Genomic DNA, 23756 nt, shown 5'->3' on the forward strand with positions numbered 1-23756 from the left:
GGTGATCTGACTGACACTGCTTGATTAGACACTGGAGTGACAGGAAGTATTGCAACTCATGAAGGCAGCTCATCTAGCTGTTGATGAAACACTGAATGTTTGCATAAGCCACTCTCCATTACTTCACCACTGCATTTGCACATTTACAGTCAGGGTTGGGGAGTAAGGGATTGCATGTAATCCGTAAATTTTGGGGCATTTAACTCTGATTTAACTAGTATGTATGTTGTCAGGTTTCGACATAATGAGTGAAAAAATGAGTGAAGTCGCAAATTCCCCCAGATACTGCGAGAATTAGCGAACTCACGGATACGAAGCCTCAGAAATAAAAGATCCAGTCAGTCACAGATTAGGAGTCACTTACTGTAACTGTAAACGGTTACCAGCTAAATATTGTAATCAGATTACAAATACTTTTGAAAAACTAGATTACTTCTAGGATTACTTTTAAATTCTGAAACAGTGTTTCTGAAAAAATACATTGACACCTTTCTGTATTCCCAATGACATTCACATCAAATCAAATGTTATTGGTCACATACACATGGTTAGCAGATGTTATTGGTCACATACACATGGTTAGCAGATGTTATTGCGAGTGGAGCAAAATGCTTGTTTTTCTAGTTCTGACAGTGCAGCAATATCTAACATATAATCTAACAATTCCACAACAACTACCTAATACACACAAATCTAAGTAAAGGAATGGAATAAGAATAAATACATATAAATATACGGATGAACAATGACAGAGCAGCATAGGCAAGATGCAATAGATGGTATAAAATACAGTATATACATATGAGATGAGTAATGCGAGATTTGTAAACATTATTAAAGTGATTAGTGATCAATTTATTAACGTGGCCAATGATTTCAAGTCCGTATGTAGGCAGCAGCCTCTCTGTGTTAGTGATGACTGTTTAACAGTCTGGTGGCCTTGTGATCGAAGCTGTTTTTCAGTCTGTCGGTCCCAGCTTTGATGCACCTGTACTGACCTCGCCTTCTGGATGGTAGCGGGGTGAACAAGAAGTGGCTCGGGTGGTTGATGTCCTTCATGATTTTTTGGCCTTCCTGTGACACCAGGTGCTGTAGGTGTCCTACAGGGCTGGTAGTTTGCCCCCAGCGATGCTTTGTGCAGACCGCACCACCCTCTGGAGAGCCTTGCGGCTGTGGGCGGTGCAGTTGCCATACCAGGCGGTGATACAGCCTGACAGGATGTTCTCAATTTTGCATCTGTAAAAGTTTGAGGGTTTTGGTTGACAAGCCAAATTTATTCAGCCTCCTGAGGTTGAAGAGGCACTGTTGCGCCTTCTTCACCCCACTGTCTGTGTGGATGGACCTTTTCAGTTTGTCTGTGATGTGTACCCTGAGGAACTTAACTTTCCACCTTCTTCACTTCTGTCTCGTTGATGTGGAAATGGGGGTGTGCCCTCTGCTGTTTCCTGAAGTCCACGATCATATCCTTTGTTTTGTTGATGTTGAGTTAGAGGTTATTTTCCTGACACCACACTCCGAGTGCCTTCACCTCCTCCCTGTAGGCTGTCTCCTCGTTGTTGGTAATCAAACCTACTACTGTTGTCATCTGCAAACTTGATGATTGAGTTGGAGGCATGCATGGCCACGCAGTCATGGTTGAATGTGGAGTACAGGAGAGGGCTGAGCACGCACCCTTGTGGGGCCTCAGTGTTAAGGATCAGTTGAGCGGAGGTGTTGTTTCCTACCTTCACCACCTGGGGGCCCATCAGGAAGTCCAGGACCCAATTGCACAGGGTGGGGTTGAGACCCAGGGCCTCAAGATAAACAATGAGCTTGGAGGGTACTATGGTGTTGAATGCTGAGCTATAGTCAATGAACAACATTCTTACATAGGTATTCCTCTTGTCCAGATGGGATAGGGCAGATGGGATAGGGCAGTGTGATGGTGATTGCATCGTCTGTTGACCTATTGGGGCGATAAGCAAATTCAAATGGGTCTAGGGTGACCGGTAGGGTGGAGGTTAGAGGTCGACCGATTAATCGGAATGGCCGATTTAATTAGGGCTGATTTAGAGTTTTCACAACAATCAGAAATCGGTATGTTAGGACACCTTTTATTTAACTAGGCAAGTCAGTTAATAACTTCTTATGGCTGGGGGCAGTATTGAGTAGCTTGGATGAATAAGGTGCCCAGAGTAAACTGCCTGCTACTTATGCCCAGTTGCTAAAATTTGCATAGTATTAGTAGATTTGGATAGAAAACACTCTGAGGTTTCTAAAACTGTTTGAATGATGTCTGTGAGTATAACAGAACTCATATGGCAGGCAAAAACCTGAGAAAGAATCCAAACAGGAAGTGGGAAATCTGAGGTTTGTAGGTTTTCAACTCATTGCCTATCAAAGATACAGTGGTATATTGGTCAAATTGCACTTTCTAAGGCTTCCACTAGATGTCAACAGTCTTTAGAACCTTGTTTGACGCTTCTACTGTGAAGTGGGGACGAATGAGAGGGGAATGAGTCAGAGGTCTCTGGTGTCTCGCACGCTCACGTGATAGTTAGCTTGAGTTCCATTGCATTTCTACAGACAAAGGAATTCTCCGGTTGGAACATTACTGAAGATTGATTCTATACTTCGTTTGACATGTTTCTACCAACTGTAATAAGACTTGTCATCTGAACTTTCGTGTACTCTGTACTGAACGCGCAAACAAAAAGGAGGTATTTGGACATAAATGATGGACTTTATGGAACAAATCAAACATTTATTGTGGAACTGCATTCTGATGAAGATCATCAAAGGTATGTGAATATTTACAATGCAATTTCTGACTTTTGTTGACTACACAACATGGCGGATATCTGACACAGCGGTTTTTGAAATCTGACACAGCGGTTGCTTTAAGAAGTTTATCTAAAGTTCCATGAATAACACTTGAATTTTCATCAACATTTATGATGAGTATTTCTGTAAATTGATGTGGCTCTCCGCAAAATCACCAGATGTTTTTGGAACTACTGAACATAACGCGCCAATGTATACTTTTTATAAAAATATGAACTTTATCGAACAAAACATACATGTAGTGTGTAACATGAAGTCCTATGAGTGTCATCTGGTGAAGATCATCAAAGGTTAGTGATTCATTTTATCTCTATTTCTGCTTTTTGTGACTCCTCTCTTTTGCTGGATAAATGGCTGTGTTTTTCTGTGACTTGGCTCTGACCTAACATAATCATTTGTGGTGCTATTTGAAATCGGACACTGTGGTGGGATTAAGATGAAGTGTATCTTTAAAATGGTGTAAAATACTTGTATGTTTGAGATATTTAATTATGAGATTTCTGTTGTTTGAATTTGGCGCCCTGCACTTTCACTGGCTGTTGTCATATCGATCCCATTTGCGGGATCTCAGCCCAAAGAGGTTTACGAACACATTCTTATTTTCAATGACGGCCTAGGAACGGTGGGTTAACTTTTTTTATTTTTTATTTCACCTTTATTTAACCAGGTAGGCCGGTTGAGAACAAGTTTGCATTTGTTTGCATTTGCAACTGTGACCTGGCCAAGATAAAGCATAGCAGTGTGAGCAGACAACACAGAGTTACACATGGAATAAACAATTAACAAGTCAATAACACAGTAGAAAACAAAGGGGGGAGTCTATATACAATGTGTGCAAAAGGCATGAGGAGGTAGGCGAATAATTACAATTTTGCAGATTAACACTGGAGTGATAAATGATCAGATGGTCATGTACAGGTAGAGATATTGGTGTGCAAAAGAGCAAGTAAATAAATAAAAACAGTATGGGGATGAGGTAGGTGAAAATGGGTGGGCTATTTACCAATAGACTATGTACAGCAGCAGCGATCGGTTAGCTGCTCAGATAGCTGATGTTTGAAGTTGGGGAGGGAGATAAAAGTCTCCAACTTCAGCGATTTTTGCAATTCGTTCCAGTCACAGGCAGCAAAGTACTGGAACGAAAGGCGGCCAAATGAGGTGTTGGCTTTAGGGATGATCAGTGAGATACACCTGCTGGAGCGCGTGCTACGGATGGGTGTTGCCATCGTGACCAGTGAACTGAGATAAGGCGGAGCTTTACCTAGCATGGACTTGTAGATGACCTGGAGCCAGTGGGTCTGGCGACGAATATGTAACGAGGGCCAGCCGACCAGAGCATACAGGTCGCAGTTGTGGGTGGTATAAGGTGCTTTAGTGACAAAATGGATGGCACTGTGATAGACTGCATCCAGTTTGCTGAGTAGAGTGTTGGAAGCCATTTTGTAGATGACATCGCCGAAGTCGAGGATCGGAAGGATAGTCAGTTTTACTAGGGTAAGCTTGGCGGCGTGAGTGAAGGAGGCTTTGTTGCGGAATAGAAAGCCGACTCTTGATTTGATTTTCGATTGGAGATGTTTGATATGAGTCTGGAAGGAGAGTTTGCAGTCTAGCCAGACACCTAGGTACTTATAGATGTCCACATATTCAAGGTCGGAACCATCCAGGGTGGTGATGCTAGTCGGGCATGCGGGTGCAGGCAGCGATCGGTTGAAAAGCATGCATTTGGTTTTACTAGCGTTTAAGAGCAGTTGGAGGCCACGGAAGGAGTGTTGTATGGCATTGAAGCTTGTTTGGAGGTTAGATAGCACAGTGTCCAATGACGGGCCGAAAGTATATAGAATGGTGTCGTCTGCGTAGAGGTGGATCAGGGAATCGCCCGCAGCAAGAGCAACGTCATTGATATATACAGAGAAAAGAGTCGGCCCGAGAATTGAACCCTGTGGCACCCCCATAGAGACTGCCAGAGGACCGGACAGCATGCCCTCCGATTTGACACACTGAACTCTGTCTGCAAAGTAATTGGTGAACCAGGCAAGGCAGTCATCCGAAAAACCGACGCTACTGAGTCTGCCGATAAGAATATGGTGATTGACAGAGTCGAAAGCCTTGGCAAGGTCAATGAAGACGGCTGCACAGTACTGTCTTTTATCGATGGCGGTTATGATATCGTTTAGTACCTTGAGTGTTGCTGAGGTGCACCCGTGACCGGCTCGGAAACCAGATTGCACAGCGGAGAAGGTACGGTGGGATTCGAGATGGTCAGTGACCTGTTTGTTGACTTGGCTTTCGAAGACCTTAGATAGGCAGGGCAGGATGGATATAGGTCTGTAAAAATCAAATCAAATCAAATTTTATTTGTCACATACACATGGTTAGCAGATGTTAATGCGAGTGTAGCGAAATGCTTGTGCTTCTAGTTCCGACAATGCAGTAATAACGAGCAAGTAATCTAACTAACAATTCCAAAAAAAACTACTGTCATACACAGTGTAAGGGGATAAAGAATATGTACATAAGGATATATGAATGAGTGATGGTACAGAGCAGCATAGGCAAGATACAGTAGATGATATCGAGTACAGTATATACATATGAGATAAGTATGTAAACCAAGTGGCATAGTTAAAGTGGCTAGTGATACATGTATTACATAAGGATGCAGTCGATGATATAGAGTACAGTATCAACGTATGCATATGAGATGAACAATGTAGGGTAAGTAACATTATATAAGGTAGCATTGTTTAAAGTGGCTAGTGATATATTTACATCATTTCCCATCAATTCCCATGATTAAAGTGGCTGGAGTAGAGTCAGTGTCATTGACAGTGTGTTGGCAGTAGCCACTCAATGTTAGTGGTGGCTGTTTAACAGTCTGATGGCCTTGAGATAGAAGCTGTTTTTCAGTCTCTCGGTCCCAGCTTTGATGCACCTGTACTGACCTCGCCTTCTGGATGGCAGCGGGGTGAACAGGCAGTGGCTCGGGTGGTTGATGTCCTTGATGATCTTTATGGCCTTCCTGTAGCATCGGGTGGTGTAGGTGTCCTGGAGGGCAGGTAGTTTGCCCCCGGTGATGCGTTGTGCAGACCTCACTACCCTCTGGAGAGCCTTACGGTTGAGGGCGGTGCAGTTGCCATACCAGGCGGTGATACAGCCCGCCAGGATGCTCTCGATTGTGCATCTGTAGAAGTTTGTGAGTGCTTTTGGTGACAAGCCGAATGTCTTCAGCCTCCTGAGGTTGAAGAGGCGCTGCTGCGCCTTCCTCACGATGCTGTCTGTGTGAGTGGACCAATTCAGTTTGTCTGTGATGTGTATGCCGAGGAACTTAAAACTTGCTACCCTCTCCACTACTGGAGTTTGGGTCCAGGGTGTCTCCCCCTTTGAAGAGGGGGATGACTGCGGCAGCTTTCCAATCCTTGGGGATCTCAGACGATATGAAAGAGAGGTTGAACAGGCTGGTAATAGGGGTTGCGACAATGGCGGCGGAAAGTTTCAGAAATAGGGGGTCCAGATTGTCAAGCCCAGCTGATTTGTACGGGTCCAGGTTTTGCAGCTCTTTCAGAACATCTGCTATCTGGATTTGGGTAAAGGAGAACCTGGAGAGGCTTGGGCGAGGAGCTGCCGGGGGCAGAGCTGTTGGCCGAGGTTGGAGTAGCCAGGCGGAAGGCATGGCCAGCCGTTGAGAAATGCTTATTGAAGTTTTCGATAATCATGGATTTATCGGTGGTGACCGTGTTACCTAGCCTCAGTGCAGTGGGCAGCTGGGAGGAGGTGCTCTTGTTCTCCATGGACTTCACAGTGTCCCAGAACTTTTTGGAGTTGGAGCTACAGGATGCAAACTTCTGCCTGAAGAAGCTGGCCTTAGCTTTCCTGACTGACTGCGTGTATTGGTTCCGGACTTCCCTGAACAGTTGCATATCCCGGGGACTATTCGATGCTATTGCAGTCCGCCACAGGATGTTTTTGTGCTGGTCGAGGGCAGTCAGGTCTGGGGTGAACCAAGGACTGTATCTGTTCTTAGTTCTGCATTTTTTGAACGGAGCATGCTTATCTAAAATGGTAAGGAAGTTACTTTTAAAGAATGACCAGGCATCCTCAACTGACGGGATGAGGTCAATGTCCTTCCAGGATACCCGGGCCAGGTCGATTAGAAAGGCCTGCTCACAGAAGTGTTTTAGGGAGCGTTTGACAGTGATGAGGGGTGGTCGTTTGACTGCGGCTCCGTAGCGGATACAGGCAATGAGGCAGTGATCGCTGAGATCCTGGTTGAAGACAGCGGAGGTGTATTTGGAGGGCCAGTTGGTCAGGATGACGTCTATGAGGGTGCCCTTGTTTACAGAGTTAGGGTTGTACCTGGTGGGTTCCTTGATGATTTGTGTGAGATTGAGGGCATCTAGCTTAGATTGTAGGACTGGCGGGGTGTTAAGCATATCCCAGTTTAGGTCACCTAACAGAACAAACTCTGAGGCTAGATGGGGGCGATCAATTCACAAATGGTGTCCAGGGCACAGCTGGGAGCTGAGGGGGTCGGTAGCAGGCGGCAACAGTGAGAGACTTATTTCTGGAGAGAGTAATTTTCAAAATTAGTAGTTCGAACTGTTTGGGTATGGACCAGGAAAGTATGACATTACTTTGCAGGCTATCTCTGCAGTAGACTGCAACTCCTCCCCCTTTAGCAGTTCTATCTTGACGGAAGATGTTATAGTTGGGTATGGAAATCTCTGAATTTTTGGTGGCCTTCCTGAGCCAGGATTCAGACACAGCAAGGACATCAGGGTTAGCAGAGTGTGCTAGAGCAGTGAGTAAAACAAACTTAGGGAGGAGGCTTCTGATGTTGACATGCATGAAACCAAGGCTTTTTCGATCACAGAAGTCAACAAATGAGGGTGCCTGGGGACATGCAGGGCCTGGGTTTACCTCCACATCACCCGCGGAACAGAGAAGGAGTAGTATGAGGGTGCGGCTAAAGGCTATCAAAACTGGTCGCCTAGAGCGTTGGGGACAGAGAATAAGAGGAGCAGGTTTCTGGGCATGGTAGAATATATTCAGGGCATAGTGCGCAGACAGGGGTATGGTGGGGTGCGGGTACAGCGGGGGTAAGCCCAGGCACTGGGTGATGATGAGAGAGGTTGTGTCTCTGGACATGCTGGTTGTAATGGGTGAGGTCACCGCATGTGTGGGAGGTGGGACAAAGGAGTTATCAGGGGTATGAAGAGTAGAACTAGGGGCTCCATTGTGAACTAGAACAATGATAACTAACCTGAGCAACAGTATACAAGGCATATTGACATTTGAGAGAGACATACAGCGAGGCATACAGTAATCACAGGTGTTGAATTGGGAAAGCTAGCTTAAACAGTAGGTGAGACAACAGCTAATCAGCTAGCACAACAACAGCAGGTAAAATGGCGTTGACTAGGCAACGGGGCCGACAGATAAAACATAAACAAGCAGAATGGAGTACCGTGATTAATGGACAGTCCAGAGTGCATCAGCTATGTAGCCAAGAGATCAGTGTCCAGGGGGCAGCGGTGGATGGGGCAGGGAAGCTGGACTGGCGAGTGTTATCCAGGTTGAAAAAAAAAGTTAACAATGACTAAATAGCTTGTAGCTAGTTAGCTGGTTAGCTTCTGGAGGTTCTTGAGTGTGTTCTAAAAATTTAAAATAATAGCGATTCCGTATCACATTGGGTGAGGCAGGTTTCCGGAAAGGTATAAACAGATTAAAAATCAAGAAGAGATAGAAAGTAAATATGGGTCCGGTGAGTGTTTGGGACGCGGCGATTCAGACGGTTAGCAGGCCTGTGCTAACAAGCTAACAGTTCGTAGGCCCGGGCTAGACAAGCTAGCAGTTAGCAACTGCCTTGATCAGGGGCAGAATGACAGATTTTTACCTTGTCAGCTCGGGGATTCGTTTTTGCAACCTTCCGGTTACTAGTCCAACGCTCTAACCACCTGCCTTACATTGCACTCCACGAGGAGCCTGCGTTGCAGGCTGACTACTTGTTATGCGAGGGCAGCAAGAAGCCAAGGTAAGTTGCTAGCTAGCATTAAACTTTTTTTTAAAAACATCAATATTCACATAATCACACATGGTTGATGATATTACTAGTTTATCTAGTGTGTCCTGCGTTGCATATAATCGATACGGTGCCTGTTAATTTTTCATCGAATCACAGCCTACTTCACCAAACGGGTGATGATTTGTCACTGTTGTTGCACCAAACCTAACCATAAATATCAATGCCTTTCTTTAAAATCAATACACAAGTATATATTTTTAATCCTGCATATTTAGTTAATATTGCCTGCTAACATGTATTTCTTATATTTAGGGAAATTGTGTCATTTCTCTTGTGTTCTGTGCAAGCAGTCAGGGTATATGCAGCAGTTTGGGCCACCTGGCTCGTTGCGAACTGTGTGAAGTCCATTTATTCCTAACAAAGACAGTAATTAATTTGCCAGAATTGTACATAATTATGACATAACATTGAAGGTTGTACAATGTAACAGCAATATTTAGACTTAGGGATGCCACCCGTTAGATAAAATACGGAACGGTTCCGTATTTCTCTGAAAGAATAAACGTTTTGTTTTCGAAATTATAGTTTCCGGATTCGACCATATTAAAACACTTTTGGAATAGGGGGCAGCATTTTCACTTTTGGATGAATAGCGTGCCCAGAGTGAACTGCCTCCTACTATGTCCCAGATGCTAATAGATGCATAGTATTATTATTATTGGATAGAAAACACTCTGAAGTTTCTAAAACTTTTTGAATGATGTGATGAGTATAACAGAACTCATATGGCAGGCGAAAACCTGAGAAAAATCCAACCAGGAAGTGGGACATCTGAGGTTTGTAGTTTTTCAAAGCTTGGCCTACCGAATACACAGTGTCTATGGAGTTAAGCTGCACTTTCTACGGCTTCCACTAGATGTCAACCGTCTTTAGAAACTTGAATGAGGACTCTACTACAAAGGAGGGGCTCATGAGACCTGTTTGAGTCAGTGGTCTGGCATAGTGCCTTGGTCTCATGACGCGCCCTCCCGACAGAGTTACCTCTCATTCCAGTGCTTTTCTTCAGACATAGGAATTCTCCGGTTGGAACATTATTGATGTTTTATGTTTTAAAACATCCTAAAGATTGATTCCATACATCGTTTGACATGTTTCTAAAGGACTGTAACGGAACTTTTTGAGTTTTTGTCTGGACGAAGTGCCTGCTCCTCATGAAGATGGATTACTGGGCTGAACATTGTTAACAACAAGTGGCTATTTGGACATAAATAATGGACTTTATGGAACTTTATGGCACAAATCAGTCATTTATTGTTGAACTGGGATTCCTGGGAGTGCCTTCTGATGAAGATCATCAAAGGTAAGTGAATATTTATGGTGTTATTTCTAACGACTGTTGACTCCAAATGGCGGATATTTCTCTGGCTGGATTGGGCTCTGAGCGCCGTTCTCACATTATGCTTTTTTTGACATCTGACACAGCGCTTGCATTAATGACCAAAGGCTCGTATTTCTGTGTGTTATTATGTTATAATTAAGTCTATTATTCGATTGAGCAGTCTGACTGTGCGATGGTAGGCAGCAGCAGGCTCATACGCATTCATTCAAACAGCACTTCCGTGCGTTTTGCCAGCAGCTCTTCGCTGTGCTTCAAGGATTGAGCTGTTTATGACTTCAAGACTATCAATTCCCGAGGTTAGGCTGCTGGTGTAACCGATGCGAAATGGCTAGCTAGTTAGCGGGGTGCGCGCTAATAGCATTTCAATCGGTGACGTCAATTGTTCTGAGACTAGTTGTTCCCCTTGCTCTGCAAGGGCCGTGGCTTTTGTGGAGCGATGGGTAACGATGCTTCGAGGGTGGCTGTTGTCGCTGTGTTCCTGGTTCGAGCCCAGGTAGGGGCGAGGAGAGGGACGGAAGCTATACTGTTACACTGGCAATACTAAAGTGCCTGTAAGAACATCCAATAGTCAAAGGTATTTGAAATACGAATGGTATAGAGAGAAATTGTCCAATAATTCCTAAAATAACTACAACCTAAAACTTCTTACCTGGGAATATTGAAGACTCATGTTAAAAGGAACCACCAGCTTTCATATGTTCTCATGTTCTGAGCAAGGAAATTAAACATTAGCTTTCTTACATGGCACTTTCACTTTCTTTCCAACACTTTGTTTTTGCATTATTTAAACCAAATTGAACATGTTTCATTATTTATTTGAGGCTAAATTGATTTTATTGATGTATTATATTAAGTTAAAATAAGTGTTAATTCAGTATTGTTGTAATAGTCATTATACAAATAAATACATTTATAAATCGGACGATTACTCGGTATCAGCTTTTTTGGTCCTCCAATAATCGGTATCGGCGCCGAAAAATCATAATCAGTAGACCTCTAATGCATATAGTATTTTCTGGTAGTGCTCAAAGCATTCCATTCCGTGAGAGCAGCATTTCTTCTTCCCCTTGAAGCAATGAGCCCAATCGGTCCTCCATGAAAACAAAATCATAAACTACAGAGAGGCTAATAAATCCTTAGTTTTGCGGTTATGATCAGGTAAAAAAAAAAAAATCTTATCTATATTTCTGTATTTCGAAGTCCTATTCTTGAAGAAGTAGGGGGTATTAAATTAATAGGAATGACAGGAAATCTGTCAGACTTGTTTTTAATGTCAAGATATAGCTTAATCATATGATCTATATTGAAGTAGAAGGCAAATGGTTAGAAGAAGCCTACATAACCCATAACGTAAAGTAAATTGCAACATCCATTTATGGCAAGCTATGTAAACTCTAACATGGATTTGTCCTGCAATAGATGTCATTCAATTGGTAATATTCATCTGTCTTATTCTGAGGGGAAAGTAATGTAAAATAACTAGATTACGTTACTGAGTGTGGGTAATGCACTAGTAACAGGTAACTAGTAACTGATTACATTTAGAAAGTAACTGCCTAACCTTGTTTACAGTGTGCCAATGAGAAATCTGTATGCCACCCCCCACTCACCTTTTAGTTTGTGCCTTTTGAAGAAACATGTAAGTACAGCCTATTCCCCAGACATACACAATGTCTGTGAACGTTATTGTTCAGGATCTGACTCACTCTCACCAATATGCTAATCACTGCAATGACATTCAATATATATATATATATATATATAATTTTTTTGTTTTATTCACTTACATGACAATGTGAGGACAAGCAGATGCTTGCATGCATGTGCGAAATGTGCTGTGTCTGGGGAAAGCAGGAGCCCTGTTCTGCACCCTGACAGCTCTGATAACCAACTGAGTGGACAGGGATTGGGCTAGTGCTGATGTGAGGTTGCATTGGGACACATCTCTTGATTTCACCATCACAGCCCTCTTAATACTAGATGACTGCCAGAGAAACACTTTGATGCCAGGATATTAGCAGGAAATAATGTCCCCCTCAGCCATCAGAGCCCAGGTTCACTTCGGTCACATTCAGCCATCAGAGCCCAGGTTCACTCAGGATTACATTCAGCCATCAGAGCCCAGGTTCACTCAGGATTACATTCAGCCATCAGAGCCCAGGTTCACTCAGGATTACATTCAGCCATCAGAGCCCAGGTTCACTCAGGATTACATTCAGCCATCAGAGCCCAGGTTCACTCAGGATTACATTCAGCCATCAGAGTCCAGGTTCACTCAGGATTACATTCAGCCATCAGAGCCCAGGTTCACTCAGGATTACATTCAGCCATCAGAGCCCAGGTTCACTTCGGTCACATTCAGCCATCAGAGCCCAGGTTCACTCACGATTACATTCAGCCATCAGAGCCCAGGTTCACTCAGGATTACATTCAGCCATCAGAGCCCAGGTTCACTCAGGATTACATTCAGCCATCAGAGCCCAGGTTCACTCAGGATTACATTCAGCCATCAGAGCCCAGGTTCACTCAGGATTACATTCAGCCATCAGAGCCCAGGTTCACTTCGGTCACATTCAGCCATCAGAGCCCAGGTTCACTCAGGATTACATTCAGCCATCAGAGCCCAGGTTCACTCAGGATTACATTCAGCCATCAGAGCCCAGGTTCACTCAGGATTACATTCAGCCATCAGAGCCCAGGTTCACTCAGGATTACATTCAGCCATCAGAGCCCAGGTTCACTCAGGATTACATTCAGCCATCAGAGCCCAGGTTCACTCAGGATTACATTCAGCCATCAGAGCCCAGGTTCACTCAGGATCACATTCAGCCATCAGAGCCCAGGTTCACTCACGATTACATTCATCCAACAGTATTCTGCACTATAGTCAGACATGCGGTGAGAGTAGTTTGTAATCTGTACAGCAATACTAAAAAAAATATTCCTTTCACCAGAAAGGAATATAATAAATGTGTTTATCATACTGCTGGCATATTCTGTGTTCCTCTAAAGATAGGCCTTAAACAAATAAAAGCTATTCAAAGAGTATGCTGTCTGTACCACTCTTTCTTCTCTGGCTAATGGGGAATTTATTTTATTCCATTGTGTACCAACGGAAACATATCTTTGTGTCCACTGTGCTGTTTTAACCTTGGCCATGTAGCACATGCAGAGGGCACCTTGTTTGAGTGGAGAGGTCCCTTGAAAGCTCCTTATGGGATGTAGACTCATTTTAAGTGATGTTTTTCTCTGTTGAGACTGCGGGAACACACTGCTGGGTCTACTTGAGGACCTCTTTGTGTGTGACACGTCGCTGATGGAGAGCTGCACTCAGACCTTTGACCAATGGGACCTCCCTGACTCCTACCAACCTTTGGCCCATTAAAGTGTTCACTAGAGTGTTCACACTGGATGCCAAACGTTTCCTTTTATAGACCGTCAGTGACCTACCTAAAGCTGAGTTTTCTTTTGACCTGTGAAGTAAACAAAACCAGTGTTTATGGTGCAGTCATAAGCTGTGGGAAAAAAACAACAGAAAATAGCTCTGAACAAACTGTGCGTGGGCTCAAACCTCATGCCGTCACATAATGCAGGTTGGCATTTACTGGGATGACTCACGTACTGGAGGCAGCTCTGCATGCTAGTCACTAGCTGGCACAGCCACAAAGTCATCAAATCGGATTTTAGACCTAACCTGAACTCTGTTAGGTTCTGAACAAACAGAGTAAAAACTCAAACGGACGATTAGGAAAATCTCAAACCAAGTTTATTCACCCACTGGGTCATACAGCTGCAAATATACATAGACATGTTTACAGAAGCACATACAGTATATGTATACCCTCCGACTAGGTGACGTCAACTCCTTGCACATCTAGACAGCCAATGCATCGCTGTTGCTAGTCGGGAACTTAATTGGTTCCTCTCACTGGTGTAGTCATGGAACCTTTCTCATGCTAGAAACATTTTTCGGGTGGTGGATGTGTATGTGTGTGGGATACCACTGTTCCTTCTCACTTCATCTGACCTGACCTCGGGCAAAATTCCTCACTTCTCCCTAATCCACGACTGTCCTACCTTATCAGTGACTGAAACCTGACTGTTGCCCTTTGCCTCTCTCCTTAGGAGCCATGAGATTTTACAATAACATGTTTTGACAGAATGTAAACTTCCTGCACTCCCCTTTGTCTCACTCTGTAACTTAGTTGTTTATCATCACATTTCTGACCCCAACACATACATTCCTTATATATGTAAAGTAATCAATAAGTTCTAGTGTGGTGACATGAGTATGTATATTTCAAGCTAGAATCCAACAGATAATCCGGGTGGCCATTTGATTAGTTGTTCAGAGGTTTTATGGCTTGGGGGTAGAAGCTGTTAAGGAGCCTTTTGGACGTAGACTTGGTGCTCCGGTACCGCTTGTCATGCAGTAGCAGAGAAACCAGTCTAACTTGGGTGTCTTTCACAATTTTTCGTGCCTTCCTCTGACACCCCCGAGTATATTGGTCCTGGATGTCAGGAAGCTTGGACCCAGTGATGTACTGGGCCGTACACACTATCCTCTGTAGCGCCTTACAACAGATGCCGAGCAGTTGCCATACCAGGCGGTGATGAGGATGCTCTCGATGGTGCAACTGTCGAACCTTTTGAAGATCTGTGGACTGATGCCAAATCTTTTCAGTCTCCTGAGGGGGAATAGGCTTTGTCGTGCCCACTTCACAAATGTCTTGGTGTGTTTGGACCATGATAGATCGTTGGTGATGTGAACACCAAGGAACTTAACTCTCGACCCGCTCCACTTCAGTCCCGCCGTTGTTAATTTGGGGCCTGTTCGGCACACCTTTTCAGGCCTATCACGGTTGTGTCGTCAGCAAACGTAATGATGATGTTGGAGTCGTGCTTGGCCATGCATTTTTGGGTGAACAGCAAGTACAGGAAGGGACTAAGTACGCATCCTGACTTCCTTACGGGCCACCCCCAGGTGGAAAGGGGGTGGCCCGTCAGGAAGTCCCGTATCCAGTTGCAGAGGGAGGTGTTTAGTACCAGGGTCCTTAGCTTAGTGATGAGCTGTGTGGGCACTATGGTGTTGAACGCTGAGCTGTAGTCAATGAACAGCAGTCTCACATAGGTGTTCCTTTTGTCCAGGTGGGAAAGGGCAGTGTGGAGTGCGATTGAGATTGTGCTGGATGTAATGAAAATTAGATTTAAAAGTGGTGGAATTGCCCCAAAGTATTTTTTTTTCTTCATGAATGTTTACGCTGACTTTGCCACTGCCCATCTAGTAGAAATAGCTCAGCTCCACTTCCAGGACGAGATTTACCCAATAAACGTCAACCTCCTCACATAACCTCCTCACATAACGTCCTCACATAACCTCCTCACATAACCTCCTGCCCTCACTGGTGGACAGTGCTGTTCTTCTTTATGGCTGAGGTCAAATCGGCTCCTACCAGAGGAAGCTGAACTGATTCCCAAAGTTTGGTTAACCTGCAGGTTTCTGACTAAATAACATCTCAATTCTATTTGGGCAGTGAGAGGTCGAGGCAAATTCTGAAATTAGCGCATTTTCAGAGGGCTGACTGGGGTACTTGCTTGGTTGCTTTTAGGTTTTTAACAAAAAAATGACACAACACACTCAACATATTTTTTATGTCAAGAATCATTGGTTTGTCATCACGTGATTTTAGATTATTTCTCCACATTTGGTCTTCAAAGTGATGTTGCAGTTGTCATAGTGTGACATGCTGAGGAAAAGCTGAATCAGCGTTGTCCATGGAAAATAGAATGGGGATGTAGATCATTAACTTGTAATTCAGTTCAGCTTTTCATGCATGTCATCAATAGTAATGTGATTTTCATCTGAATGGCAATAACTCTGTTCTCTCTACAGGCTACACACAGAATACTTATTGGCAATATTAACATTTACGTTATGAAGAATAGTAGAAAATAGAAGCCAGAAAGACATGGAATGTGTTGATTAATACACTATGATTTAAGGACATTGGACAAGTTGTAAATATCATTAAACAATCACCTATTGTCCCATACAAATGTAAATCCTATAGCCAATGTCATATCAGTTCTCATGATTCCTTCATTTACTGTAAATATTTCGGGGGAAAACCACCAGGAATGTTTCTGAACACTCTCCTAGTGTGATTAACATGATGATAAACAACACAGAAACATGATGATAAACAACAGAAACATGGTGATAAACAACAGAAACATGATGATAAACAACACAGAAACATGATGATAAACAACAGAAACATGATGATAAACAACAGAAACATGATGATAAACAACAGAAACATGATGATAAACAACAGAAACATGACGATAAACAACCCAGAAACATGATGATAAACAACAGAAACATGACGATAAACAACCCAGAAACATGATGATAAACAACAGAAACATGATGATAAACAACACAGAAACATGGTGATAAACAACAGAAACATGACGATAAACAACCCAGAAACATGATGATAAACAACAGAAACATGACGATAAACAACCCAGAAACATGATGATAAACAACAGAAACATGACGATAAACAACCCAGAAACATGACGATAAACAACAGAAACATGACGATAAACAACAGAAACATGACGATAAACAACAGAAACATGACGATAAACAACAAACATGACGATAAACAACAGAAACATGATGATAAACAACAGAAACATGATGATAAACAACACAGAAACATGATGATAAACAACACAGAAACATGGTGATAAACAACACAGAAACATGATGATAAACAACAGAAACATGATGATAAACAACAGAAACATGATGATAAACAACAGAAACATGATGATAAACAACAGAAACATGATGATAAACAACAGAAACATGGTGATAAACAACCCAGAAACATGATGATAAACAACAGAAACATGATGATAAACAACAGAAACATGATGATAAACAACAGAAACATGATGATAGACAACCCAGAAACATGATGATAAACAACAGAAACATGACGATAGACAACACAGAAACATGATGATAAACAACAGAAACATGATGATAAACAACAGAAACATGATGATAAACAACAGAAACATGATGATAAACAACAGAAACATGATGATAAACAACAGAAACATGATGATAAACAACAGAAACATGATGATAAACAACCCAGAAACATGATGATAAACAACAGAAACATGACGATAGACAACCCAGAAACATGATGATAAACAACAGAAACATGATGATAAACAACAGAAACATGACGATAGACAACCCAGAAACATGATGATAAACAACAGAAACATGACGATAGACAACCCAGAAACATGATGATAAACAACAGAAACATGATGATAAACAACAGAAACATGATGATAAACAACAGAAACATGATGATAAACAACAGTAACATGATGATAAACAACAGAAACATGATGATATACAACAGAAACATGATGATAAACAACAGAAACATGATGATAAACAACACAGAAACATGGTGATAAACAACACAGAAACATGGTGATAAACAACAGAAACATGGTGATAAACAACCCAGAAACATGATGATAAACAACAGAAACATGATGATAAACAACAGAAACATGATGATAAACAACAGAAACATGATGATAAACAACCCAGAAACATGATGATAAACAACAGAAACATGACGATAGACAACCCAGAAACATGATGATAAACAACAGAAACATGATGATAAACAACAGAAACATGACGATAGACAACCCAGAAACATGATGATAAACAACAGAAACATGACGATAGACAACCCAGAAACATGATGATAAACAACAGAAACATGATGATAAACAACAGAAACATGATGATAAACAACAGAAACATGATGATAAACAACAGAAACATGATGATAAACAACAGAAACATGATGATAAACAACAGAAACATGGTGATAAACAACAGAAACATGATGATAAACAACAGAAACATGATGATAAACAACAGAAACATGACGATAGACAACCCAGAAACATGATGATAAACAACAGAAACATGATGATAAACAACAGAAACATGATGATAAACAACAGAAACATGATGATAAACAACAGAAACATGATGATAAACAACAGAAACATGATGATAAACAACAGAAACATGATGATAAACAACAGAAACATGATGATAAACAACAGAAACATGATGATAAACAACAGAAACATGATGATAAACAACAGAAACATGGTGATAAACAACAGAAACATGATGATAAACAACAGAAACATGATGATAAACAACAGAAACATGACGATAGACAACAGAAACATGATGATAAACAACAGAAACATGATGATAAACAACAGAAACATGGTGATAAACAACAGAAACATGATGATAAACAACAGAAACATGGTGATAAACAACAGAAACATGACGATAAACAACAGAAACATGATGATAAACAACAGAAACATGATGATAAACAACAGAAACATGGTGATAAACAACAGAAACATGACGATAAACAACAGAAACATGGTGATAAACAACAGAAACATGATGATAAACAATAGAAACATGATGATAAACAACAGAAACATGGTGATAAACAACAGAAACATGATGATAAACAACAGAAACATGACGATAAACAACAGAAACATGACGATAAACAACAAACATGACGATAAACAACAGAAACATGATGATAAACAACAGAAACATGATGATAAACAACACAGAAACATGATGATAAACAACACAGAAACATGGTGATAAACAACACAGAAACATGATGATAAACAACAGAAACATGATGATAAACAACAGAAACATGATGATAAACAACAGAAACATGATGATAAACAACAGAAACATGATGATAAACAACAGAAACATGATGATAAACAACAGAAACATGATGATAAACAACAGAAACATGATGATAAACAACAGAAACATGATGATAAACAACAGAAACATGACGATAGACAACACAGAAACATGATGATAAACAACAGAAACATGATGATAAACAACAGAAACATGATGATAAACAACAGAAACATGGTGATAAACAACAGAAACATGATGATAAACAACAGAAACATGATGATAAACAACAGAAACATGACGATAGACAACCCAGAAACATGATGATAAACAACAGAAACATGATGATAAACAACAGAAACATGGTGATAAACAACAGAAACATGATGATAAACAACAGAAACATGGTGATAAACAACAGAAACATGATGATAAACAACAGAAACATGATGATAAACAACAGAAACATGATGATAAACAACAGAAACATGATGATAAACAACAGAAACATGATGATAAACAACAGAAACATGGTGATAAACAACAGAAACATGGTGATAAACAACAGAAACATGGTGATAAACAACAGAAACATGATGATAAACAACAGAAACATGATGATAAACAACAGAAACATGATGATAAACAACAGAAACATGATGACAAACAACAGAAACATGATGATAAACAACAGAAACATGGTGATAAACAACAGAAACATGATGATAAACAACAGAAACATGATGATAAACAACAGAAACATGATGATAAACAACAGAAACATGATGATAACCAGCAGAGAACGTGGTGATAACCAGCAGAGAAACGTGGTGATAACCAGCAGAGAAACGTGGTGATAACCAGCAGAGAAACGTGGTGATAACCAGCAGAGAAACGTGGTGATAACCAGCAGAGAAACGTGGTGATAACCAGCAGAGAAACACATGTCTTTGTCCTCAAGTGATAAATTAATCCTGGCATGAATTTCATCTCTGGGCTACTGGCAATTTTAATTTAATTTGTTTGTGTTCTACCAACATAGGGAGCTGGCTGAAAGTTGTGAGAACGGAATGATTGCATGGGGAGAGGGAACAACTCTGACAAACGTGTGTGTGTGTGTACGTGAGAGAGATAGGAAGCAGTGTCTGCCACTGTCTCATCCAACCAGACCTAAGATTACTGTTATATACTATTTCTGGTTATGTTTTCAAGGCCTTTACTTTGTTACACTAGCTCGTGCTGATAAATGCTGCACATATTAATGCTGCTTTGGATTGAGGTGTGCTGTAGCATGATTTAATGGCTGGCTTCACAGTCACGCACCATGGCTAATTCACATAGAGGGATCGAATCCCCGAGCTGACAAGGTAAAAATCTGTCGTTCTGCCCCTGAGCAAGGCAGTTAACCCACTGTTCCCCAGGCGCCGACGACGTGGAGGTCGATTAAGGCAGCCCTCCGCATCTCTCTGATTCAGAGGGGGTTGGGTTAAATGTGGAAGACACATTTCCGCTGAATGCATTTAGTTGTACAACTGACTAGGTATCTTCCATTCTCCTTCCCCATCAGGCACAACTGACTTTGTTCTGCAGGAGAATGTCCTACAGTACATTTCACAGGCACACCCTCATCCCTTTTAATACATTTAACATGTAGAGTCAACAAACACTGTAAAGCAGTAATCATAGACTAGATTCAGCTGCGGAAACATTTTTTCTTGAGCGGATGGTCAGGGGGCAGGAACATAATTACAAATCATTTATTGACTGCGAATCGACCGCAAGAAGCCAAAACAGAGGACTAAAATAGAATCACTTCAAACATAGCTTGCATTTGTATACAATCACATACATAACTATTTTATACGTGGTAATACTGTGGAACAGATTTCCAAAATGAAAATCAATTGGAGCTGATTTATTTTATGCCCCCCATGTTTATTTATTATTTGTTGGGGGCCATATAAAATCACCCGCGGGCCAAATTCTGCCTACGGGCCAACAGTTGGGGAACCGTAACCCTGCACTAGAGGAATCAACACCTCTAGATGTTAAATCGTTGTATTTTATTCACTCTCATAGCGCTTCGTTACAGGCCCTCAAAATATAATGTAATTCTCTTACCGGTAAACCTGAAATTATCTGACAGTTCAGGCTCTTTAATTAAATTCAGTAATGGTTGCATGCAGAGACTGGTTCACATTGAGAACACAGTGTAATAAATAGCTGTTATTAGAATTGATCCAGTCATTTTAAGCAGCTAACCCCTGGCTTGTGGAGATATTGTGGATTTAGGCTCCCTCTCATTTGTGTTAAAGACATTGACAGCACTTTATTATCATGTTTTGAGTAGCACAGCTTGACAAATAGGACTTTATTTTATAATTAAATAATGAAAAGTGACTGCACGTTGACAGTGAACGAGAAGTGCACGGCATTGTTAGAGCATCAACAATACTTCAAATGTCTAAAGATGAGGATTTTTAAAATGTATTTCTATTTTTAGTCTGAAATCATAGAGTGATATCAATCTATAGAGAAATCACTGATATTACTCTATTACAAAAAAATATTCAAATCAGCATCCCATTTGTCAGAGAAGAGCCGTAGTTTATTAATCAACCCTCCTTGTGTTAGTTGAATATCATTTATAAATGTGTTTGTAGTTTTGGTCTGCTGTTTTATAACATGATAGATCTGTGTGACTGAATAGCATCTCTGTGTTTTCCCAGGCGACCATCTTCGTGTATGTCCTCAAGGGAGCACCTGTTGCACCTCTGAAATGGAGGACAAGTTTGGGCAACGGAGCAAGCTGGAGTTGGAGAACCTGGTCGATGAAACTAGTCACGAATTACGAAGCACCTTTGTCTCCAGACATAAAAAGTTTGACGGTAAGACACGTTTCTGGTGTTGTTTCTAAATAGTCTGCTTTTGTTTATCTGCAATACTCTCTTCTCAATTGTTGCTCACCTACATATTCTTTTATTTTGAGCCACCTATAGGAGGCGGCTAGGGGAGAAACGGCTCACAGTAATGGCTGGAACGGAGCGAATGGAATGGCATCAAACACCTGGAACCATGGAAACCATGGAAACTATGTGTTTGTTGTATTTGATACAAGTCCACTCATGCCCCTCCAGCCATTAACAAGAGCCTGTCCTCCCCAATGAAGGCGCCACCAACCTCCTGTGCTCTATACACAGCTACTTGATGATCCCTGAACAAAGTTTGTTCTGTTGACTTCTATTTCAGTTTTGCTTACTGTTGTGTTTGCAATTTAGTTGACTTGCTCAGGAGGGCATTTGAATTATAAATCATCATGAAGACTGTGAGTACCTCCTTTGGGTTAGACAAGCATGGTCTCTTGCACAACATATCGACAGCTGGAACCAGTAGCGTAGAGCATCCTCCTCCTCTAATACATCTCCTATAGCAGGTCTGCTGCGGCAGTATGTAGGATCCTGACTTCCACAGCGACTCTTCTGACAACCTCTCCTGACCGCCCTCGGCTCAGAGAACGGAGATTCTCTTTGCGGAGATATATTTGTTTTTACGCCCCGGCCTTGACTTTCACACACACTTCCTGCTGATCGTCCTCTTCCCAGTGAGTCCCTGCTTGTTATGGTTTAATGAGCAATAACACAAATCTCTCCAATGGCACCCTCAGCAGTATGGGCAGCAGCTGCTCATCAGGACTATGGAGATAGAGGAGATGGGGGTAAATCATGTCAATTATGGGATGTCATCCCACAGCCATCCATCCTCCTGTCACATCTCAGTCAGCGGCTTTTTAGAAAATATAATTTTATTATGTGATTTATGTTAGAGAAACTCTGTGGAGAAAGTGTCTGTGTGCTGGCTCTCCCTGCTCCAGATGGGGCTTCTTTTAACCTTATTTGGTTCAACCAGAACCATATTGTGCTTCTGTTTTGGGTTGGATATGTTTCAGTTGGCTCACTGTTAACACAGGGAATTCAGGGAGTTTGTAAACGTTAAGCCAAGCAGTGGCCTTGATTCAACAGTGCTCTCTCCAGTGTGAGGAGCTAAGGGCTTTCACAGATTAGTCCACAGTGTCAGTGCAATGCTTCTCAATAACAATGAGCTCTCTCTCTCTCTCAATAACAATGATCTCTCTCTCTCGCCCTCTCTCCCTCTCCCTCTCTCACTCTCTCTCTCTCTCCACTTCAATCTCCCCACTTTCTGCACAACTAAGCCAAACGCTTTATGATTAAATAGTATTACACTTTTGACTGTTAACACTTGTTAGAAAAAATACATTCATCTAATGTCTAGGGCAAACACTGCTTTGATGTTTATTGTGTGGGATGTGAAAAATGAGCTAAAGCTGTTGAGTAAGTGCCTCAAATCTGAGAGCAGTGCTGAAAAAGCATATATTGAATACAGGCCCCACAATTATTCAATGGAGAGCAGTGCATGTTAAATCCTGCAGTCATCTGCACCTGAGAGTTAAAGCAGAGTCATTTTTCATGCAATACGATGCAGTAGGAGTATCACTACACATCTCTAGTAACAGCATTAGGGCCACTCCTGATTGTTGGAACACATTAGCAAAATAGTTTAGGTTAATATTTATAATGATTCCATTTCTTAAGGATCGGCGTTCCGTCAATAGGACAGTTGTAAATCATGCAGCGCGTGATATCAAGATTGCAGATTTTAGAGTAACA

At 41.7% G+C, this 23756-nt stretch overlaps 1 protein-coding gene across 1 annotated transcript in view; it reads left to right on the forward strand.

The window, feature by feature from the left end:
- The window catches only part of LOC112234365 (glypican-6), a 166356-nt gene that overhangs the window by 22561 nt on the left and 120039 nt on the right, over positions 1–23756 (forward strand). Inside the window, exon 2 of the mRNA XM_042306732.1 lies at positions 21801–21959. Coding sequence (XP_042162666.1) covers positions 21801–21959 — 159 coding nt within the window. The remainder of the gene's footprint in view (positions 1–21800; positions 21960–23756) is intronic.

Source organism: Oncorhynchus tshawytscha, linkage group LG26, assembly GCF_018296145.1.
Source record: "Oncorhynchus tshawytscha isolate Ot180627B linkage group LG26, Otsh_v2.0, whole genome shotgun sequence".
In the NCBI taxonomy this organism is placed as follows: Eukaryota; Metazoa; Chordata; class Actinopteri; order Salmoniformes; family Salmonidae; genus Oncorhynchus; species Oncorhynchus tshawytscha.